Source organism: Heptranchias perlo, unplaced genomic scaffold (assembly GCF_035084215.1).
Source record: "Heptranchias perlo isolate sHepPer1 unplaced genomic scaffold, sHepPer1.hap1 HAP1_SCAFFOLD_334, whole genome shotgun sequence".
Classification (NCBI taxonomy): domain Eukaryota; kingdom Metazoa; phylum Chordata; class Chondrichthyes; order Hexanchiformes; family Hexanchidae; genus Heptranchias; species Heptranchias perlo.
In genome coordinates, this window is record NW_027139346.1 from 37094 (window position 1) to 56256 (window position 19163).

The 19163-nt window shown below is 52.1% G+C and overlaps 2 protein-coding genes across 5 annotated transcripts in view; both read right to left on the reverse strand.

Annotated features, from left to right (window-relative positions):
• The window catches only part of LOC137311396 (E3 ubiquitin/ISG15 ligase TRIM25-like), a 36125-nt gene extending 34764 nt beyond the window's left edge, over window positions 1-1361 (reverse strand). Inside the window, exon 1 of the mRNA XM_067978639.1 lies at window positions 743-1361. Within this exon, the coding sequence (XP_067834740.1) occupies window positions 743-1303 (561 nt within the window). The 5' untranslated portion in view covers window positions 1304-1361. The remainder of the gene's footprint in view (window positions 1-742) is intronic.
• A 4711-nt stretch (window positions 1362-6072) lies between these two features.
• The window catches only part of LOC137311398 (netrin-G1-like), a 59717-nt gene continuing 46626 nt past the window's right edge, over window positions 6073-19163 (reverse strand). The window contains exons 5-8 of one of the 4 annotated variants that reach the window (XM_067978643.1): window positions 18407-18433; window positions 13158-13325; window positions 8765-8899; window positions 7003-7423 (exon numbers count right to left, since the gene is read on the reverse strand). In XM_067978643.1, the coding sequence (XP_067834744.1) occupies window positions 7194-7423; window positions 8765-8899; window positions 13158-13325; window positions 18407-18433 (560 nt within the window). In that variant the 3' untranslated portion in view covers window positions 7003-7193. Of the gene's footprint in view, window positions 6200-7002; window positions 7424-8764; window positions 8900-13157; window positions 13326-18406; window positions 18434-19163 lie in introns of those variants that run through there. The other 3 variants (XM_067978642.1, XM_067978640.1, XM_067978641.1) reach the window with 3 other exon arrangements.

A 19163-nucleotide genomic window follows, 5' to 3' on the forward strand; every position in this document is an offset into this window, starting at 1 on the left:
GATTGCATTAATTTCCTCCTTTACTAACAACGCTACCCAACCTCCTTTCCCTTTTTGCCTGTCCTTCCTAAATATTGAATACCCCTGGATGTTCAGTTCCCATCCTTGGTCACCCTGCAGCCATGTCTCCGTAATTGCAACTATATCAGAACCGTTAATATCTATCTGCGCTGTTAATTCATCTACCTTATTGCGAATGCTCCGCACATTTAGACACAATGCCTTTAGACTTGTCTTTTTAAGATTGCTAGTCATCTTAGTTTTATTTTGCACTATGGCCCTATTTGTTTTTCGCCCTTGTTTTCTCTGCCTTCCACAATTGCTTCGTCCATTTCTGTCTTTTGTTTCCATGCTTGTTTCCCCCACCTCTGTCTCCCTGCTCAGGTTCCCATCCCCCTGCCATTCTAGTTTAAACCTTCCCCAACAGCACGAGCAAACACCCCCACGAGGACATCGGTCCCAATCCTGCTCGGGTGTAACTCGTCCCGCTTGTACAGGTCCCACCTTCCCCAGAACTGGTCCCATTGTCCCAGGAATCCAAATCCCTCCCTCCTACACCATCCCTGTAGCCATGCATTCATCTGGTCCATTCTCCTGTTCCTATACTCACTAGCACAGACCCAGGGCAGCATGAAAACTCTGGGCTAAATCAGCACCGTCTGCAATCAGTTCTAATTAACATTCATCATTAACAGGAAAACTCTCCCTCACTGTATTTAATATCAGGAATTGTGTCACTCACCTTAATTGCAGCTTGTGCCTGTTCGAGGCTCAGCAGTGTGTGGGATTTATGTTTCCCTGTTATTATACAGGAAACACATACACTCTCTGCATCATCTTTACAGTAGAATTCAAAGACCTTCTTCTGGTCAAGGCACTGTCTCTCTGTAAGGTCAGCCGTAGGCTCGATTAGGGTGTGATCTTTCAAGGCCTCTTTCCGTAAATGTGGATTTAAATGAAGGGAGCAAAAGGAAGTTTCACATTTCAGACACGTCTTCACAGCCGGGGTTGGATTTTCTTCACAGTACTCACACATGACACGGCCTGAATCAGCAGGAGGCTGTGAGCGATTGTATTTCTCCACGATATTACACAGCGTGAAGTTTCTCTCCAGACTGGGCCTGGGGTTGAATTTCCGGCGACACTGAGGGCACTCAAACCCTTCTGGGCCTGCTGTCTGGGCCCAAACTCCCTCAATACATTTCAAACAGAAACTGTGCACACAGGGTAATATCACCGGGTCCTGGTACACCTGGAGACACACAGCACAGGTTAATTCATCCTCGAAAGCTCCGGGCTCCATTCCTGCAGCACCTGAAAAAGTTTTCACACAGCACAGAGAGAGCAAGGAACCAGAGCAGGAAGTGAAATTCTTGCAAACTCTCAGTGCAGGAAGTGGTTTCATGACTCACTTTGGTTGAAGATTAACCCTTTCAGGCCTGCAGCAGCAGTTCAGAAACAAAAATCAGAAGAACAAGATTGCAGTTTTACAATCTGGAGCCAGAATACAGCAAGCTGGGCTCAGTAAACACAAACCGAAAACTAATCAGCTCAGACCAGACCCTAAATGGTTTCACAAATGATTTAAAACTGATATAATAAACTGATATAATAAAACATAGAATTTCAAAGCGATATTGATAGATTAGGTGAATGGGCAAAACTGTGGCAAATGGAATTCAATGTAGACAAATGTGAGGTCATCCACTTCGGATCAAAAAAGGATAGAACAGGGTACTTTCTAAATGGTAAAAAGTTAAAAACAGTGGATGTCCAAAGGGACTGAGGGGTACAGGTATAAAGATCATTGAAGTGTCATGAACAGGTGCAGAAAATAATCAAGGCAGCAAATGGAATGCTGGCCTTTATATCTCGAGGACCAGAGTACAAGGGGGCAGAAGTTATGCTGCAGCTATACAAAACCCTGGTTAGACCGCACCTGGAGTACTGTGAGCAGTTCTGGGCACCGCACCTTCGGAAGGACATATTGGCCTTGGAGGGAGTGCAGCGTAGGTTTACTAGAATGATACCCGGACTTCAAGGGTCAAGTTACGAGGAGAGATTACACAAATTGGGGTTGTATTCTCTCGAGTTTCGAAGGTTAAGGGGTGATCTGATCGAAGTTTATAAGATATTAAGGGGAACAGATAGAGTGGAAAGAGAGAAACTATTTCCGCTGGTTGGGGATTTTAGGAGTCGGGGGCACAGTCTAAAAATTAGAGCCAGACCTTTCAGGAGCGAGATTAGAAAACATTTCTGCACACAAAGGGTGGTAGAAGTTTGGAACACTCTTCCGCAAACAGCAATTGATACTAGCTCAATTGCTAAATTTAAATCTGCTTTTTGGCAACCAAAGGTATTAAGGGATGTGGGCCAAAGGCAGGTATATGGAGTTAGATCACAGATCAGCCATGATCTCATCAAATGGCGGAGCAGGCAAGAGGAGCTGAATGGCCGACTCCTGTTCCTATGTTCCTATAAAGAGGAACAATAACCTTTACAAATCCCGCAGAGAGGAAAGGGAAGGAGCTCTCTGGGAGGAATAGAAAAATATATAGAGAAAGTTAAAAGGTTCATCAGTGGGGAAAGAGAGATGAGAAAAAGCAAAGCAGCAGAGGCTACAAGTCTCAGTAAACTCGACACGAAACATGTCCGACCAACACAGAGCTGCAAACCAACAAAGACAAAAGAATGTTGGACAACAAATCAAAAACAGGAGAATACAGTCAGAGGAAGTCATGGTCAAACTGTACAGGGCTCTGGTCAGACCCACTCGAGCACTGTGTCCAGTTCTGGTCAGACCCACCCCGAGCACTGTGTCCAGTTCTGGTCACACCCACCCCGAGCACTGTGTCCAGTTCTGGTCAGACCCACCCCGAGCACTGTGTCCAGTTCTGGTCAGACCCACCCCGAGCACTGTGTCCAGTTCTGGTCAGACCCACCCCGAGCACTGTGTCCAGTTCTGGTCAGACCCACCCCGAGCACTGTGTCCAGTTCTGGTCAGACTCACCTCGAGTACTGTGTCCAGTTCTGGTCAGACCCACCTCGAGTACTGTGTCCAGTTCTGGTCAGACCCACCTCGAGTACTGTGTCCAGTTCTGGTCAGTCCCACTCGAGTATTGTGTCCAGTTCTGGTCATACGAATTTAGGAACAGGAGGAGGCCATTCGATTAGATCATGGCTGATCTGTATCTTAACTCCATCCACCCGTCTTGGTTCCGTAACCCTTAACATCCTTACCAAACAAAAATCTATCGATCTCAGTTTTGAAATTTTCACTTGACCCCCAGCCTCAACAGCTTTTTGGGGGAAGAGAGTTCCAGATTTCCACTCCCCTTTGTGTGAAGAAATGCTTCCCGACATCACCCCTGAACGGCCGAGCTCTAATTTTAAGATTATTCCCCCTTGTTCTGGACTCTCCCACCAGAGGAAATAGTTTCTCTCTATCTCCCCTATCAAATCTTTTAAACGTTTTAAACACCACTTAATCTTCTCTGCTCATGGGAATCCAAGCCGAGTCTGTTCAACCTGTCCTCATAATTTAACCCTTTCAGCCCTGGTATCATTCTGGTGAATCTGCGCTGCACCCTCTCCAGGGCCAATATATCCTTCCTGAGGTGCGGTGCCCAGAACTGAACACAGTCTCCAGATGGGGTCTGACCAGAGCTCTGTACAGCTGGAACATCACTTCCTCCCCTTTGTATTCCAGCCCCCGAGATAAAGGCCAACATCCCATTCATCTTTTTAATTATTTTTTGTACCTGTCCACTGGCGTTTAGTGATTTCTGTACTTGGACCCCTAAATCTCTCGGCTCCACACCATTTAGAAAATACTCTGATCGATCTTTCTCAGGTCCAAAGTGAATGACCTCACACTTCCCCACATTGAACTCCATCTGCCCCAGTTTTGCCCACTCACTGAATCGACCAATGTCCCTTTGCAACTTTCTGCTCCCATCTACACTATTTACTGTGTCACCTAACTTAGTGTCGTCAGCAAACTGAGATACACGGCTCTCTATTCCTTCATCCAAGTCACTGATAAATATAAATTTAACCCTGACTGATTCTTTTTCCTCCCCCAGTTTAATGAGACCGAGACCATGTGGAGCCCACGGTCAACACATCAGACCAGTTACACTTTACCCACTAAACCATGGGCAGGGGGGCTTCAATAACTGATTGCTCGGTCTCTGAAAGGAACCAGGAATGCTCACTAATATTTCACCTTCAATTCCTTTAGTGTCAGCGTGTGTACACTGTTTCTCCGTTTTTAGATTAAAGATATTTTGACAAAATGGCATCTGTACTTTGAATAAAACAAATTGCTGGCAATAAACAGCACAACTGACTCAGGATCCCACCCAAAACGTTGCCCCTCAGATGCTGCCTGACCGGTGCAGAGCTCAGTTGGTTTCCAAAGAGTTATTCTGCAGGTGCAGCAGGTGATCAAGAAGGCCAACGGAATGTTGGCCTTTATTGCTCGGGGGATAGAATATAAAAACAGGGAGGTATTGCTGCAGTTATATAGGGTATTGGTGAGACCGCACCTGGAATACTGCATACAGTTTTGGTGTCCATACTTAAGAAAAGACATACTTGCTCTCGAGGCAGTACAAAGAAGCTTCACTCGGTTAATCCCGGGGATGAGGGGGCGGACATATGAGGAGAGGTTGAGTAAATTGGGACTCTAATCATTGGAGTTCAGAAGAATGAGAGGCGATCTTATTGAAACATATAAGATTGTGAAGGGGCTTGATCGGGTGGATGTGGTAAGGATGTTCCCAAGGATGGGTGAAACTAGAACTAGGGGGCATAATCTTAGAATAAGGGGCTGCTCTTTCAAAACTGAGATGAGGAGAAACTTCTTCACTCAGAGGGTCGTAGGTCTGTGGAATTTGCTGCCCCAGGAAGCTGTGGAAGCTGCATCATTAAATAAATTTAAAACAGAAATCGACAGTTTCCTGGAAGTAAAGGGAATTAGGGGTTACGGGGAGCGGGCAGGAAATTGGATATGAATTTAGATTTGAGGTTAGGATCAGATCAGCCATGATCTTATTGAATGGCGGAGCAGGCTCGAGGGGCCGATTGGCCTACTCCTGCTCCTATTTCTTATGTTCTTATGTTCTATTCTGTGACTGGAGAGTTGTGCGACTTGCTGGGGCTCGGGAGTTTGAGCTCATGATCCAAGCTGCCACTCCAGGGCAGTGCGGAGGGAGTGCTGCTTTGTCTGGATTCCCGGGCCTTCTCCTTCACGCCTCGTGAGAGGAGGTGAGAAGGCCCCAAACAGCAGGTGAGTGCCTTTATCGCACGGCTCGTGGGCCCGGAGGAGCAGGAGTGCTTCCCCCAGGCCCAACAAGCTTCCCTGGGGCAACCCCTCCACCCCACGATCTCCGACCCTCCTACACACAATCACCAACCTGCCCCTACAATCTCCGACCCCCCCCCACGATCTCCGACGCCCCCCCCACAATCTCCGACCGCCCCCACGATCTCCGACCCCCACCATGATCTGTGACCCCCATACGATCTCCGACCCCCCATGAACCCCCCCCCAACGATGACACCCGAACACCCAGATGACTCCGGAACCCCGATGACCTTCGATGACAGCCAACCCTCCCCCCACCCCGATGACCCCACATCGCTCCCCTGCCCCAACCCCCGCGCTCCCTGTCTAACACTTACCTGCTCACATCATTTTCCTTGCTCTTCTCCCGTCCGACTGAGACCAGCCTGTCAATCCGGACGGCCTCTCGGGCGCAAAACTGTCAAAAAAAACCTAAAAGACGTCCTGGCATCAAAATCCAAAGGACGTCCAGGAAACCCAGACTCAGGGAATTCGGCCCCGCCGACTTCCGGGCTCGGAGTTAAAATTTCGGCCATCGTCTTCGATCCCCGCCACAAACTCCGTTCCCTCGCTGCTGATTCCACCCCCTCCCCCCCTCCCTGGCCACTGTCTCCGGCCGAAACAGACACAGCTCTCCCCCTCTCCCTCCCCCCTCCCCCTCCCCCTCCCCCTGAACCCCTTCCCCCAGACACACAGTCAGGACCCAGATCAGGAGACCAGGACACTTTCTGCAGCAGCTTTTATTGTTGTCCAGAGTAAAGCATCAAATCCTTTCCTGGATCTTATGACACTTTCCAGAGCTGTAAACTCAGATTCTTTGATGTCAGCACGTTGCAGTTACAGAGAAATCTGTGCACAGGAAAATCATACAAATAAAATAAAACCGTCTCATTCCCCCCGTCGCTGGGAATTACACAGTGAGAGATATATTCAACACAAACCGCGATTCATACAAAAACTACATGGAACATTGTGGGATTGCAAGAAAATAACTTCATCTGAATACAAAAGAATCGATAAACGCACTAACACTCTCCACTCACTGCTCCGGATTATTCCCCCATCGCTCTGATGCGCTCCAGGATTACACACAACGGTCACTAAAGCCCAGGTTGTAGGCCGCTCGAAGCCGGCCCACAGATTTCCTCAGGTCACGATGTACCGACAGCAATCCCTCGCAGTGAGTGAGGGAGGGAGGGAGAGGGAGGGAAGGATTGAGGGAGGGAAAGAGTGAGGGAGGGAAAGAGTGAGGGAGTGAGGAGTGAATGAGAGTGCGAGGGAGTGAGTGTGAGTGGAATGAGTGAGGGGCGAGGGAGGGACCGACGAGTGAGGGAGAGGGAGGGAGTGAGTGAGTGAGAGGCGAGCGAGGGCTGCACCAGAGCGGGGAACAGCCTCCTCTGAGCTCCACAAATTTTCTGCCGTGTTTCCTACATTCCAACAGTGACGACACTTCAAAAGTACTTCATTGTCTGTAAAGCTCTTTGGGACGTCCTGAGGTGGTGAAAGGCGCTATATAAATGCAAGTCTTTCTTTCTTTCTTCTTTCCCAAAGCTGGCCATCCGAGGCCAGGCTGGTGATTGGAGAATGAATATTAGCAGCTCCCTCCCTCCCTCCCTCCCTCCGGCGGGGGGTCTGAAAGTACAGTCCCCACTGACTGCCCATTCCTTCAGGGCTCGGAGATACAGTCGGGCTCGGTGGGTGGGTGGGTGGGCTCAGGCCTGGGTTACAGTTTGCCTTTCCCGGGCCGGAGGGCGGGGACCGTGTTTAACGGGGACGCAGTAAACGCTGGATTCTCCTCCGCTCTTTGCACCTTCCCGTGAGCGTCCGTGTCGCTGGAAGCGGGTCAGAGCGCCAGGCGTCCGTTAGCGGTGGTTAGCAGCGCAGTGAGTGACAGCAGCACCCGGTGTAAGGTGGGGTCCCGGGGGGATTGGGAGACACACCCTCCTGCTTCCTTCCCACACTGGCCTTTCTCACACAGGAGCCCGGTGTAGGGAGCGGGACAGCGACACCTCCCATTGTCCTCGCACACTCCTCCGTTCTGACACCGCGTCAGCAAGTTATCGCACACGCCGGCTGCAAGAGGTCAGAGAAAAGAAACGTCAGGTCACTGGAAATCTCCTGACCTCAGAGATTGTTTGAACTGTCGCCGCTCCCAGTGTTTCACTGTTACACCAACAACTACTTGCATTTATATAGCGCCTTTAACGTAGTAAAACGGCCCAAGGTGCTTCACAGGAGCGTAAATCAGACCAAAATTAACACCGAGCCACATAAGGAGACATTAGGTCAGGAGACCAAAAGCTTGGTCAAGGAGGTAGATTTTAAGGAGGGTCTTAAAGGAGGAGAGAAGGGGAGAGGCGAAGAGGTTTGGGGGGAATTCCAGAGTTCAGGGTCCAGATAGCTGAAGGCACGGCCGCCAATGGTGGGGCGAAGGAAATGGGGGAATTGCAAGAGGCCAGAATTGGGGGAGCGCAGAGATCTCGGAGGGGTGTCGGGCTGAAGGAGGTTACAGAGATAGGGAGGGGCGAGGCAACGGAGGGATTTGAATGTGAGGATGTGAATCTTAAAATCGAGGCATTGCTGGACCGGGAGTCAATGTAGGTCAGAGATCACAGGGGTGATGGGTGAATGGGACTAAATTGATGGTTAAATACTGAAGGAGAGACTGAGGGTTAAATTCTGTGTCCAATTATTGTGTTCAATTCTGGGCACCACACTTTAGGAAGGATGTCAAGGCCTTGGAGAGGGTGCAGAGGAGATTTACTGGAATGGGACCATGGTTGAGGGACTTCAGTTATGTGGAGAGACTGGAGAAGCTGGGGTTGTTCTCCTCAGAACAGAGAAGGTGAAGGGGAGATTTAATGGAGGGGTTAAAAATTATGAAGGGTTTTGAAAGAGTAAATAAGGAGAAACTGTTTCCACTGGCAGGAGGGTCAGTAACCAGAGGACACAGATTTAAGGTAATTGGTGAAAGAGCCAGAGGGGAGATGAGGAGAATTTTTTTTACACAGCGAGTTGTTCTGATCTGGAAGCAGATTCAATAATAACTTTCAAAAGGGAATTGAATAAATACTTGAAAAGGAAAAATTTGCAGGGCTATGGGGAAAGAGCAGGGGGAGTGAGACTAATTGGATCGCTCTTTCAAAGAGCCAGCACAGGCTCGATGGGCTGAATGGCCTCCTTGTGTGCTGTCTGATTCTATGAAATGCTCCTCACTGAACTCCAGTCCCTCCCTTTGCGAGGAGCTGTGCCACTAATTGTTTCTCAGGGTGATGGGGGAACCCAGGAGGGTTCCTTGTCTAAAAGCCTTTGTGTTTCCCCCCCTGGTATCTCTGCTCTCGGATCCACTGCTGACCCTGACACACAGGAGCCGGGCGGAGTGAGGGAGGGTCTGGTGCTGGAACGGTTACTTACCTCGGCAGCCCCTGTGCCAGTAATATCCGGGCAGGCACTTGTCACACTTGGGCCCTGCTGTCCCCTCCTTACAGTCACAATATCCCGTCTCATTACAGCGATCATGGAGTGAGCCATAGGGGTGACACTGACAGTCTGCAGAAACAAGACAACACACACACTGCACATGGCTGTTCCCAATAAAACCCATCGACACAACCTCAGGGACACAAATGACTCGGGCCCAGGACAGGGGACGAGCCGACTCTGGGGGGAAACAAGTCTCCAACAGTTTACAAACAGCGTCAATCGTCCACACACTGATTGGACACGGCCCGTGTTCCACTCCTTGGGGCGACTGCACACAATTAACGCAGGTTATTACATCGATTTTATTTACATAGAATTTACAGCACAGAATCAGGCCATTCGGCCCAACTGGTCTATGACAGCGTTTAGACTCCACATGAGGCTCCTCCCACCCCTCTTCATCTAACTGTATCAGCAAATCCTTCCATTCCTTTCTCCCTCACGTGTTTATCTCACTTCACCTTAAATACATCTTTTCGTTGCAGTGAGGTTCTGTAACCTGGAGCTTGGCTTCTCACCGACCCTGTACAGTTCACGTAATGTTGTTCATCCGTCCCACTGACCCAGACCCACACCGAGACCCCACTGACCCAGACCCACACCCCACTGACCCAGACCCACACCGAGACCCCACTGACCCAGACCCACACTCCACTGACCCAGACCCACACCGAGACCCCACTGACTCAGACCCACACCGACACCCCACTGACCCAGACCCACACCGAGACCCCACTGACCCAGACCTACACCAAGACCCCACTGACCGAGACCCACACCCCACTGACCCAGACCCACACCGAGACCCCACTGACCCAGACCCAAACCGAGACCCCACTGACCCAGACCCACACCGACACCCCACTGACCCAGACCCACACCGAGACCCCACTGACCGAGACCCACACCCCACTGACCCAGACCCACACCGAGACCCCACTGACCCAGACCCACACCGAGACCCCACTGACTCAGACCCACACTCCACTGACCCAGACCCACACCGAGACCACACTGACCCAGACCCACACCGAGACCCCCCTGACCCAGACCCACACCCCACTGACCCAGACCCCCACCGACACCCCACTGACCCAGACCCACACTCCACTGACCCAGACCCACACCGAGACCCCACTGACCGAGACTCACACCCCACTGACCCAGTCCCACACCGACACCCCACTGACCCAGACCCACACCCCACTGACCCAGACCCACACCCCACTGACCCAGTCCCACACCCACACCCCACTGTCCCAGACCCACACCCCACTGACCCAGACCCACACCCACACCCCACTGACCCAGACCCACACCCCACTGACCCAGACCCACACCCCACTGACCCAGACCCACACCCCACTGACCCAGACCCACACCCCACTGACCCAGACCCAGACCCACACCCCACTGTCCCAGACCCACACCCCACTGACCCAGACCCACACCCACACCCCACTGACCCAGACCCACACCCCACTGACCCAGACCCACACCCCACTGACCCAGTCCCACACCCCACTGACCCAGACCCACACCCCACTGACCCAGACCCACACCCCACTGACCCAGACCCACACCCACACCCCACTGACCCAAACCCACACCGAGACCCCACTGACCCAGACCCACACCGAGACCCCACTGACCCAGTCCCACACCCCACTGACCCAGTCCCACACCAAGACCCCACTGACCCAGTCCCACACCGACAACCCACTGACCCAGTCCCACACCGAGACCCCACTGACCCAGTCCCACACCGAGACCCCACTGACCCAGTCCCACACCGACACCCCAGTAACAGGGAGTGAGAGGTTACATTCAAAGTTTGATGTGTGAATTGTGAAGTTTGATGTGTAACAGGAAGTGAGTGTGACAAGAGAGGAGTGCAGCAGTAAGTGTGACGCTTACACAAAGTGTGCAATATAAATAAGACTTCTGATTGATTCCTGGTGAATCTCGATGGCCTTTGACAGATGAAGCAAAATGTGTTCTCACTGTGTTTGTTGAAATGGGCCAGAATGGCAGGCGGACATGTGTGAATGTTCACTACAGCGCCACAGATGCTGGGAGGACTGAATAGCAAGTGAAACAATATTCTCCATTAAAAAGTTATTGGAACAGGCGTTATCAATTTTAGAAAAGTGTTATTGAACCATGGCAACAGGACGTCTTGTGAATTAAATGTATCGACACAACCTACTGCTGGATTATAATTTTATTTTTTTTGGTTTAGCAGAAATGATATTGAAATGTATTCCCCGTATCCAGAAGATGTTCCTACTCCTGGTCTGCCGAATACATAGATAGGAGTTTACACTGAATGTTTCATGGTCTTTCAGATATAAATTGGGGCCAACACCTCTTGTGCTGAGATCTGACAGATTGTTACCCTGGCAACAGAGGAAATCACTCACTGAAAATAACTGAAACGGAAGTAACAAAACCAACATCATGTGTTCTGAGTTTAGTTGAGACGAAACTATGAAGCTTTTATTTTATTCATTCATGGGATGTGGGCGTCGCTGGCGAGGCCGGCATTTATTGCCCATCCCTAATTGCCCTTGAGAAGGTGGTGGTGAGCCGCCTTCTTGAACCGCTGCAGTCCGTGTGGTGAAGGTTCTCCCACAGTGCTGGTAGGAAGGGAGTTCCAGGATTTTGACCCAGCGACGATGAAGGAATGGTGATATATTTCCAAGTCGGGATGGTGTGTGACTTGGAGGGGAACGTGCAGGTGGTGTTGTTCCCATGTACCTGCTGCCCTTGTCCTTCTAGGCGGTAGAGGTCGCGGGTTTGGGAGGTGCTGTCGAAGAAGCCTTGGCGAGTTGCTGCAGTGCATCCTGTGGATGGTACACACTGCAGCCACAGTGCGCCGGTGGTGAAGGGAGTGAATGTTTAGGGTGGTGGATGGGGTGCCAATCAAGCGGGCTGCTTTGTCCTGGATGGTGTCGAGCTTCTTAAGTGTTGTTGGAGCTGCACTCATCCAGGAAAGTGGAGAGTATTCCATCACACTCCTGACTTGTGCCTTGTCGATGGTGGAAAGGCTTTGGGGAGTCAGGAGGTGAGTCACTCGCCGCAGAATACCCAGCCTCTGACCTGCTCTTTTAGCCACAGTATTTATGTGGCTGGTCCAGTTAAGTTTCTGGTCAATGGTGACCCCCAGGATGTTGATGGTGGGGGATTTGGCGATGGTAATGCCGTTGAATGTCAAGGGGAGGTGGTTAGACTCTCTCTTGTTGGAGATGGTCATTGCCTGGCACTTGTCTGGCGCGAATGTTACTTGCCACTTATGAGCCCAAGCCTGGATGTTGTCCAGGTCTTGCTGCATGCAGGCTCGGACTGCTTCATTATTTGAGGGGTTGCGAATGGAACTGAACACTGTGCAATCATCAGCGAACATCCCCATTTCTGACCTTATGATGGAGAGAAGGTCATTGATGAAGCACCTGTAGATGGTTGGGCCTAGGACACTGCCCTGAGGAACTCCTGCAGCAACGACCTGGGTCTGAGATGATTGGCCTCCAACAACCACTACCATCTTCCTTTGTGCTAGGTATGACTCCAGCCACTGGAGAGTTTTCCCCCTGATTCCCATTGACTTCAATTGTACTAGGGCTGTACATTCTCTGTAATTCTGTGTGTGGAGAATGGGAAGGAGATGAGGAAATGGAGAGAGAACATTGATGTTAGACAATGGGGGGAGGGTGACATTGAGCAGAGGCGAGTGATGCTGCTACAATGAAGGATGTTCGTTTGCCGAGAGTACAAACAACATACAAATTCCAGAAAAACAATGGAGACAGGGAAGCAATGATTATATCGTCACAACACAGGGCTTTCAATTTACCTCAGGGCCAGGCCTCATCGCTAGGGAAAGGTCGGACCGGGTCTGATCCCCGGGGAAAGGTCGGACCGGGTCTGATCTCTGGGGAAAGGTCGGACCGGGTCTGATCTCTGGGGAAAGGTCGGACCGGGTCTGATCTCCGGGGAAAGGTCGGACCGGGTCTGATCTCCGGGGAAAGGTCGGACCGGGTCTGATCTCCGGGGAAAGGTCGGACCGGGTCTGATCTCTGGGGAAAGGTCGGACCGGGTCTGATCTCCGGGGAAAGGTCGGACCGGGTCTGATCTCCGGGGAGAGGTCGGACCGGGTCTGATCTCTGGGGAAAGGTCGGACCGGGTCTGATCTCTGGGGAAAGGGGAGCTGATTCCTTTTGCTCAGCCCTATCGAAGGTTCCTTTTTGTTTCTTTATCTTGTTTTGGGCTGAAATCTGAAGGGTGAAGGAAGGAGGCGAGAGCGGAGATTGTAACAGGAACTGACCGAGGCAAACGTTGTGATGGTCCAGCTCTGCTGACGGGTTTCGGTGATAGCCCAGTCGGCACAACTGGCAGTGTCGGCCTCTCGTGTTGTGCTTACAGCTCACGCAAATGGTGGTGGTGAGCAGCTCGATGTAACTGCACCGGTTCGAGTGGCCAAAACATTCACAGTCTTGCAAGGAGAAGACAGAAAGTGTAGACGGGACGGAGACAGGACGTAGACGGGTCGCAAACTGCTAGCGGGTCACATGCTGCAGGAATGAGAGGCGGAGAGGAAATGTCTGGAATGGGAGGGAGGGGAGACACTGAGACTTTTAGCAGTGAGGGGAGAACATCAGACTCCTGGCTCGATACGGTCACATTGAATCAGGCAGATGGCGATGGATGGGAACGTTCCAGGGTTTATAGAGTCCGGTGGTGGGTTTTATACAGGGCTTCCAAGTTAAGGGCCTTTCAACTGTGGCTCAGAGGGTAACACTCTCGCCTCTGAGTTAGGAGGACGTGGGTTCAAGTCCCACTCCAGAGACTTGAACAGAAAATCCAGGCTGACAGTCCAGAGCAGTACTGAGGGAGTGCTGCACTGTCGGAGGGTCAGTACTGAGGGAGTGCTGCACTGTCGGAGGGTCAGCACTGAGGGAGTGCTGCACTGTTGGAGGGTCAGCACTGAGGGAGTGCTGCACTGTCGGAGGGTCAGCACTGAGGGAGTGCTGCACTGTCGGAGGGTCAGCACTGAGGGAGTGCTGCACTGTCGGAGGGTCAGCACTGAGGGAGCGCTGCACTGTCGGAGGGTCAGCACTGAGGGAGCGCTGCACTGTCGGAGGGTCAGTGCTGAGGGAGCGCTGCACTGTCGGAGGTGCCATCTTTCTGCTGAGACATTAAACCGAGGCCCTGTCTGCCCTCTCAGGTGGAGGGAAAAGATCCCATGGCACTATTTTGAATAAGAGAAGGGGAGTTCTCCCGGTGTCCTGGCCAATATTTATCCCTAAACCAACCTCAAAAAACAGATTATCTTGTCATTTATTTCATTGCTGTTTGTGGGATCTTGTTGTGTGCAAATTGCCTGCTGCGTTTCCTACATTACAACAGTGACCTCACTTCTAAAAGTACTTAATTGGCCGTAAAGCGCTTTGGGACAGCCTGAGATTGTGAAAGGCGCCATATAAATGCAAGTCCTTCTTTCTCCATCTTTCTGCTCTAAGCCAGTAGCATTGTTTGAGAGCTCCTCCCTTGCTTTGTGTTCGTGACCTCTAGTGATGAGATACTTGGCCGTGTCTGACCTTGCTTTGTGTTAGTGACCCCCAGTGATGAGATACTTGGCCGTGTCTGACCTTGCTTTGTGTTAGTGACCTCTAGTGATGAGATACTTGGCCGTGTCTGACCTTGCTTTGTGTTAGTGACCTCTAGTGATGAGATACTTGGCCGTGTCTGACCTTGCTTTGTGTTAGTGACCCCTAGTGATGAGATACTTGGCCGTGTCTGACCTTGCTTTGTGTTAGTGACCCCTAGTGATGAGATACTTGGCCGTGTCTGACCTTGCTTTGTGTTAGTGACCCCGAGTGATGAAATACTTGGCCGTGTCTGACCTTGCTTTGTGTTAGTAACCCCTAGTGATGAGATACTTGGCCGTGTTTGACCTTGCTTTGTGTTAGTGACCTCTAGTGATGAGATAATTGACCGTGTCTGACCTTGCTTTGTGTTGGTGACCTCTAGTGATGAGATACTTGGCCGTGTCTGACCTTGCTTTGTGTTAGTGACCCCGAGTGATGAAATACTTGGCCGTGTCTGACCTTGCTTTGTGTTAGTAACCCCTAGTGATGAGATACTTGGCCGTGTTTGACCTTGCTTTGTGTTAGTGACCTCTAGTGATGAGATAATTGGCCGTGTCTGACCTTGCTTTGTGTTGGTGACCTCTAGTGATGAGATACTTGGCCGTGTCTGACCTTGCTTTGTGTTAGTGACCTCTAGTGATGAGATACTTGGCCGTGTCTGACCTTGCTTTGGATGAGCTGCGTCAGGAGAAATCAGCAACGATTAATCCCAGATGGAGAACAACGCGCGGTCTGAACAGAACATCTGTGCTGTGCGCACAAGCACATCGACTCGAGACTGCACGGGGAAGCAAGTGGGTCCGAGAGACAAGCAACCAGACACTTCCATCTCCGCCTCTCCACCAATCAGACAAAAACTGACACCGAGCCACATGAGGAGATATTGGGACAGATGACCAAAAGCTTGGTCAAAGAGGTGGGTTTTAAGGAGGGTCTTAAAGGAGGAGAGAGAGAGGTTTAGGGAGGGAATTCCAGAGCTAAGGGCCGAGGCAGCTGAAGGCATGGCCGCCAACGGTGGGGTGATGAAAATTGGTGAGGCACAAGAGGCCAGAATTGGAGGAGCACAGAGATCTCGAAGGGTTGTAGGGCTGGAGGGGGTTACAGAGATCTCGAAGGGTTGTAGGGCTGGAGGGGGTTACAGAGATAGGGAGGGGTGTAAGGCTGGAGGAGGTTACAGAGATAGGGAGGGGTGTAGGGCTGGAGGGGGTTACAGAGATAGGGAGGGGTGTGAGGCTGGAGGAGGTTACAGAGATAGGGAGGGGTGTAGGGCTGCAGGAGGTTACAGAGATAGGGAGGGGTGTAGGGTTGGAGGAGGTTACAGAGATAGGGAGGGGCGAGGGGGTGGAGGAGGTGACAGAGATAGGGAGGGGTGTAGGGCTGGAGGAGGTTACAGAGATAGGGAGGGGTGTAGGGCTGGAGGAGGTTACAGGGATAGGGAGGGGCGAGGGGCTGGAGGAGGTTACAGAGATAGGGAGGGGCGAGGGGCTGGAGGAGGTTACAGAGATAGGGAGGGGCGAGGGGCTGGAGGGGGTTACAGAGATCGGGAGGGGCTGGAGGGGGTTACAGAGATAGAGAGGGGCGAGGGGCTGGAGGAGGTTACAGAGATAGGGAGGAGCGAGGGGCTGGAGGAGGTTACAGAGATAGGGAGGGGCGAGGCCAGGGAGGGATTTGAAGGTGAGGATGAGAATTTTAATTGCGAGGCGTTGCTGGACCGGGAGCCAATGTCGGTTCAATCAATCGCTTCTCTGGGTCCAATCACTGCCCGGGTTGGAGCTCGAAGCCGAGCGAACGCGAATTAGCTGGAATCTGGTCTGTGGAGCCGATGATTTAATGGGGGGAGGCTGGTGACAGGCTGTTATTATGGGATTTCAGTAATTCGAGTAGGTTGAGTGTTTGAAAGACAAACTGTGTAATCCAGTATCTGACTGAGTCTCCCTGTTATTATTCAGCGAGACTGAATCCAGTAACAATCACGGTCAGTCATTAAGGACAAAATAGATAATCATTGAAGACATTAGAACGAGTTTATCTTTCGTTAAGTTTGTGCCAGTGATGAAGGTTTTGATGGTCTGTTTTTTCATGTCGGTTCTGGCTGTACCTGGGCAGGAAAGGGGCAGGTTTGGGTCCAAAGTGTAACGTTTCATAGAACTCCAGGGTGTCCCAGTCCCAGTCCCAGTCCCAGCATCGCACATGTTCCTGTCCAGTATCGGACTGTGATACGGACACTCTGTCCCGGTCAGTACGGGGAGTTATGGACACTCTGCTCCCGGTCAGTACGGGGAGTTATGGACACTCTGCTCCCGGTCAGTACGGGGAGTTATGGACACTCTGCTCCCGGTCAGTACGGGGAGTTATGGACACTCTGCTCCCGGTCAGTACGGGGAGTTATGGACACTCTGCTCCCGGTCAGTACGGGGAGTTATGGACACTCTCTCCCGGTCAGTACGGGGAGTTATGGACACTCTGTCCCGGTCAGTACGGGGAGTTATGGACACTCTGCTCCCGGTCAGTACGGGGAGTTATGGACACTCTGCTCCCGGTCAGTACGGGGAGTTATGGACACTCTGCTCCCGGTCAGTACAGGGAGTTATGGACACTCTGTCCCGGTCAGTACGGGGAGTTATGGACACTCTGTCCCGGTCAGTACGGGGAGTTATGGACACTCTGCTCCCGGTCAGTACGGGGAGTTATGGATACTCTGCTCCCGGTCAGTACGGGGAGTTATGGACACTCTGTCCCGGTCAGTACGGGGAGTTATGGACACTCTGCTCCCGGTCAGTACGGGGAGTTATGGACACTCTGCTCCCGGTCAGTACGGGGAGTTATGGACACTCTGCTCCCGGTCAGTACGGGGAGTTATGGACACTCTGTCCCGGTCAGTACGGGGAGTTATGGACACTCTGTCCCGGTCAGTACGGGGAGTTATGGACACTCTGTCCCGGTCAGTACGGGGAGTTATGGACACTCTGTCCCGGTCAGTACGGGGAGTTATGGACACTCTGTCCCGGTCAGTACGGGGAGTTATGGACACTCTGTCCCGGTCAGTACGGGGAGTTATGGACACTCTGTCCCCGGTCAGTACGGGGAGTTATGGACACTCTGTCCCCGGTCAGTACGGGGAGTTATGGACACTCTGCTCCCGGTCAGTACGGGGAGTTATGGACACTCTGCTCCCGGTCAGTACGGGGAGTTATGGACACTCTGCTCCCGGTCAGTACGGGGAGTTATGGACACTCTGCTCCCGGTCAGTATGGGTGCTGATTTGGGTGCTCAATGCAGCCGATGGTTTGGAATGACATGGACAGCATGCGAAGGGTTAAATAAACGGGAACGAGTTCATGCAAAATACGGGAAACGAAGGTGAAGAGATTGAGGCCGAGAGACACTCGTCCAGTTCCCATTTCTGTATCTGGGAGAACGGGATTACAACAGGTCCCGATTGATCTCGGTATCAGGAACCAGACAGCTTTCCACAAATGCACTCAGTCCCTGTTCACACCGACACCTGTTCCACACTCAGTCCCTGTTCACACCTACACCTGTTCCACACTCAGTCCCTGTTCACACCTACACCTGTTCCACACTCAGTCCCTGTTCACACCTACACCTGTTCCACACTCAGTCCCTGTTCACACCTACACCTGTTCCACACTCAGTCCCTGTTCACACCTACACCTGTTCCACACTCAGTCCCTGTTCACACCGACACCTGTTCCACACTCAGTCCCTGTTCACACCTACACCTGTTCCACACTCACTTCCTGTTTACACCTACACCTGTTCCACACTCACTTCCTGTTCACACCTACACCAGTTCCACGGTCAGTGAGACACGAGGCGGGGGTCGAGGGGAAGGTTCGCTCCAGATACAGAAATGGGCTCAGGGTCAGCAGGTCACAGGTCAGAGAGCGTAGGTCCTACTTACGGTCACTGGTGACGGTGTTCGGGAGGCCTAGAGAGGGAAACGGAAACAAAAATCAGGGCCTGAGTTCAGGTGTTTGTGTCGAACACGGATTATAAAGTATTTTAGTGGAACAATGTGTCAGAACGCAACGTAAACAGATTACAGTGAAAGGAGACTTCTTCAGAGTGAAGGGAGGGGGAGGCGGGTGAGGAGGGGGAGGGGAGAGGAGGAGGCAAGATGGGGGAGAGGGGAGAGGACGGGGCGAGATGGGGGAGAGGGGAGAGGACGGGGCGAGATGGGGGAGAGGGGAGAGGACGGGGCGAGATGGGAGAGGACGGGGCGAGATGGTGGGGAGTGGAGTGGCGGGGGGGAGCAGGGAGGAGGAGGAGAGGGGGTGGATTGGATGGGGGAGGGGGATGGGGAAAGGGAAGGGGGGATGTGGTAGTTTGGGGAGGTGGTGGGAGGGGGAGCATTTGGGGAGGGGGAGAAGCATAGGGGGAGTGGAGGGGGAGTGGAATGGAGGGAGAGTGATGGAGGAGGGCAAGGAGAGGGGGAGAAGGAGGGGTTGGGGAGGGGGAGAGGGAGGGGTTGGGGAGGGGGAGGGGTTGAGGGTTGGGGATAATACAGGAGGTGGTAATTCCAGAGTGAGCCCCACCTTGAGGGAATGGAGGCTTCGCCTGAGGAGGGTCAGACAGCTCCGCCCCTCCCCATCCGGACAGTGACAACCAGTGGCCATCATCCGGCCCCCGGGGTCACGGGGTCAGGGGACTCAATCTCC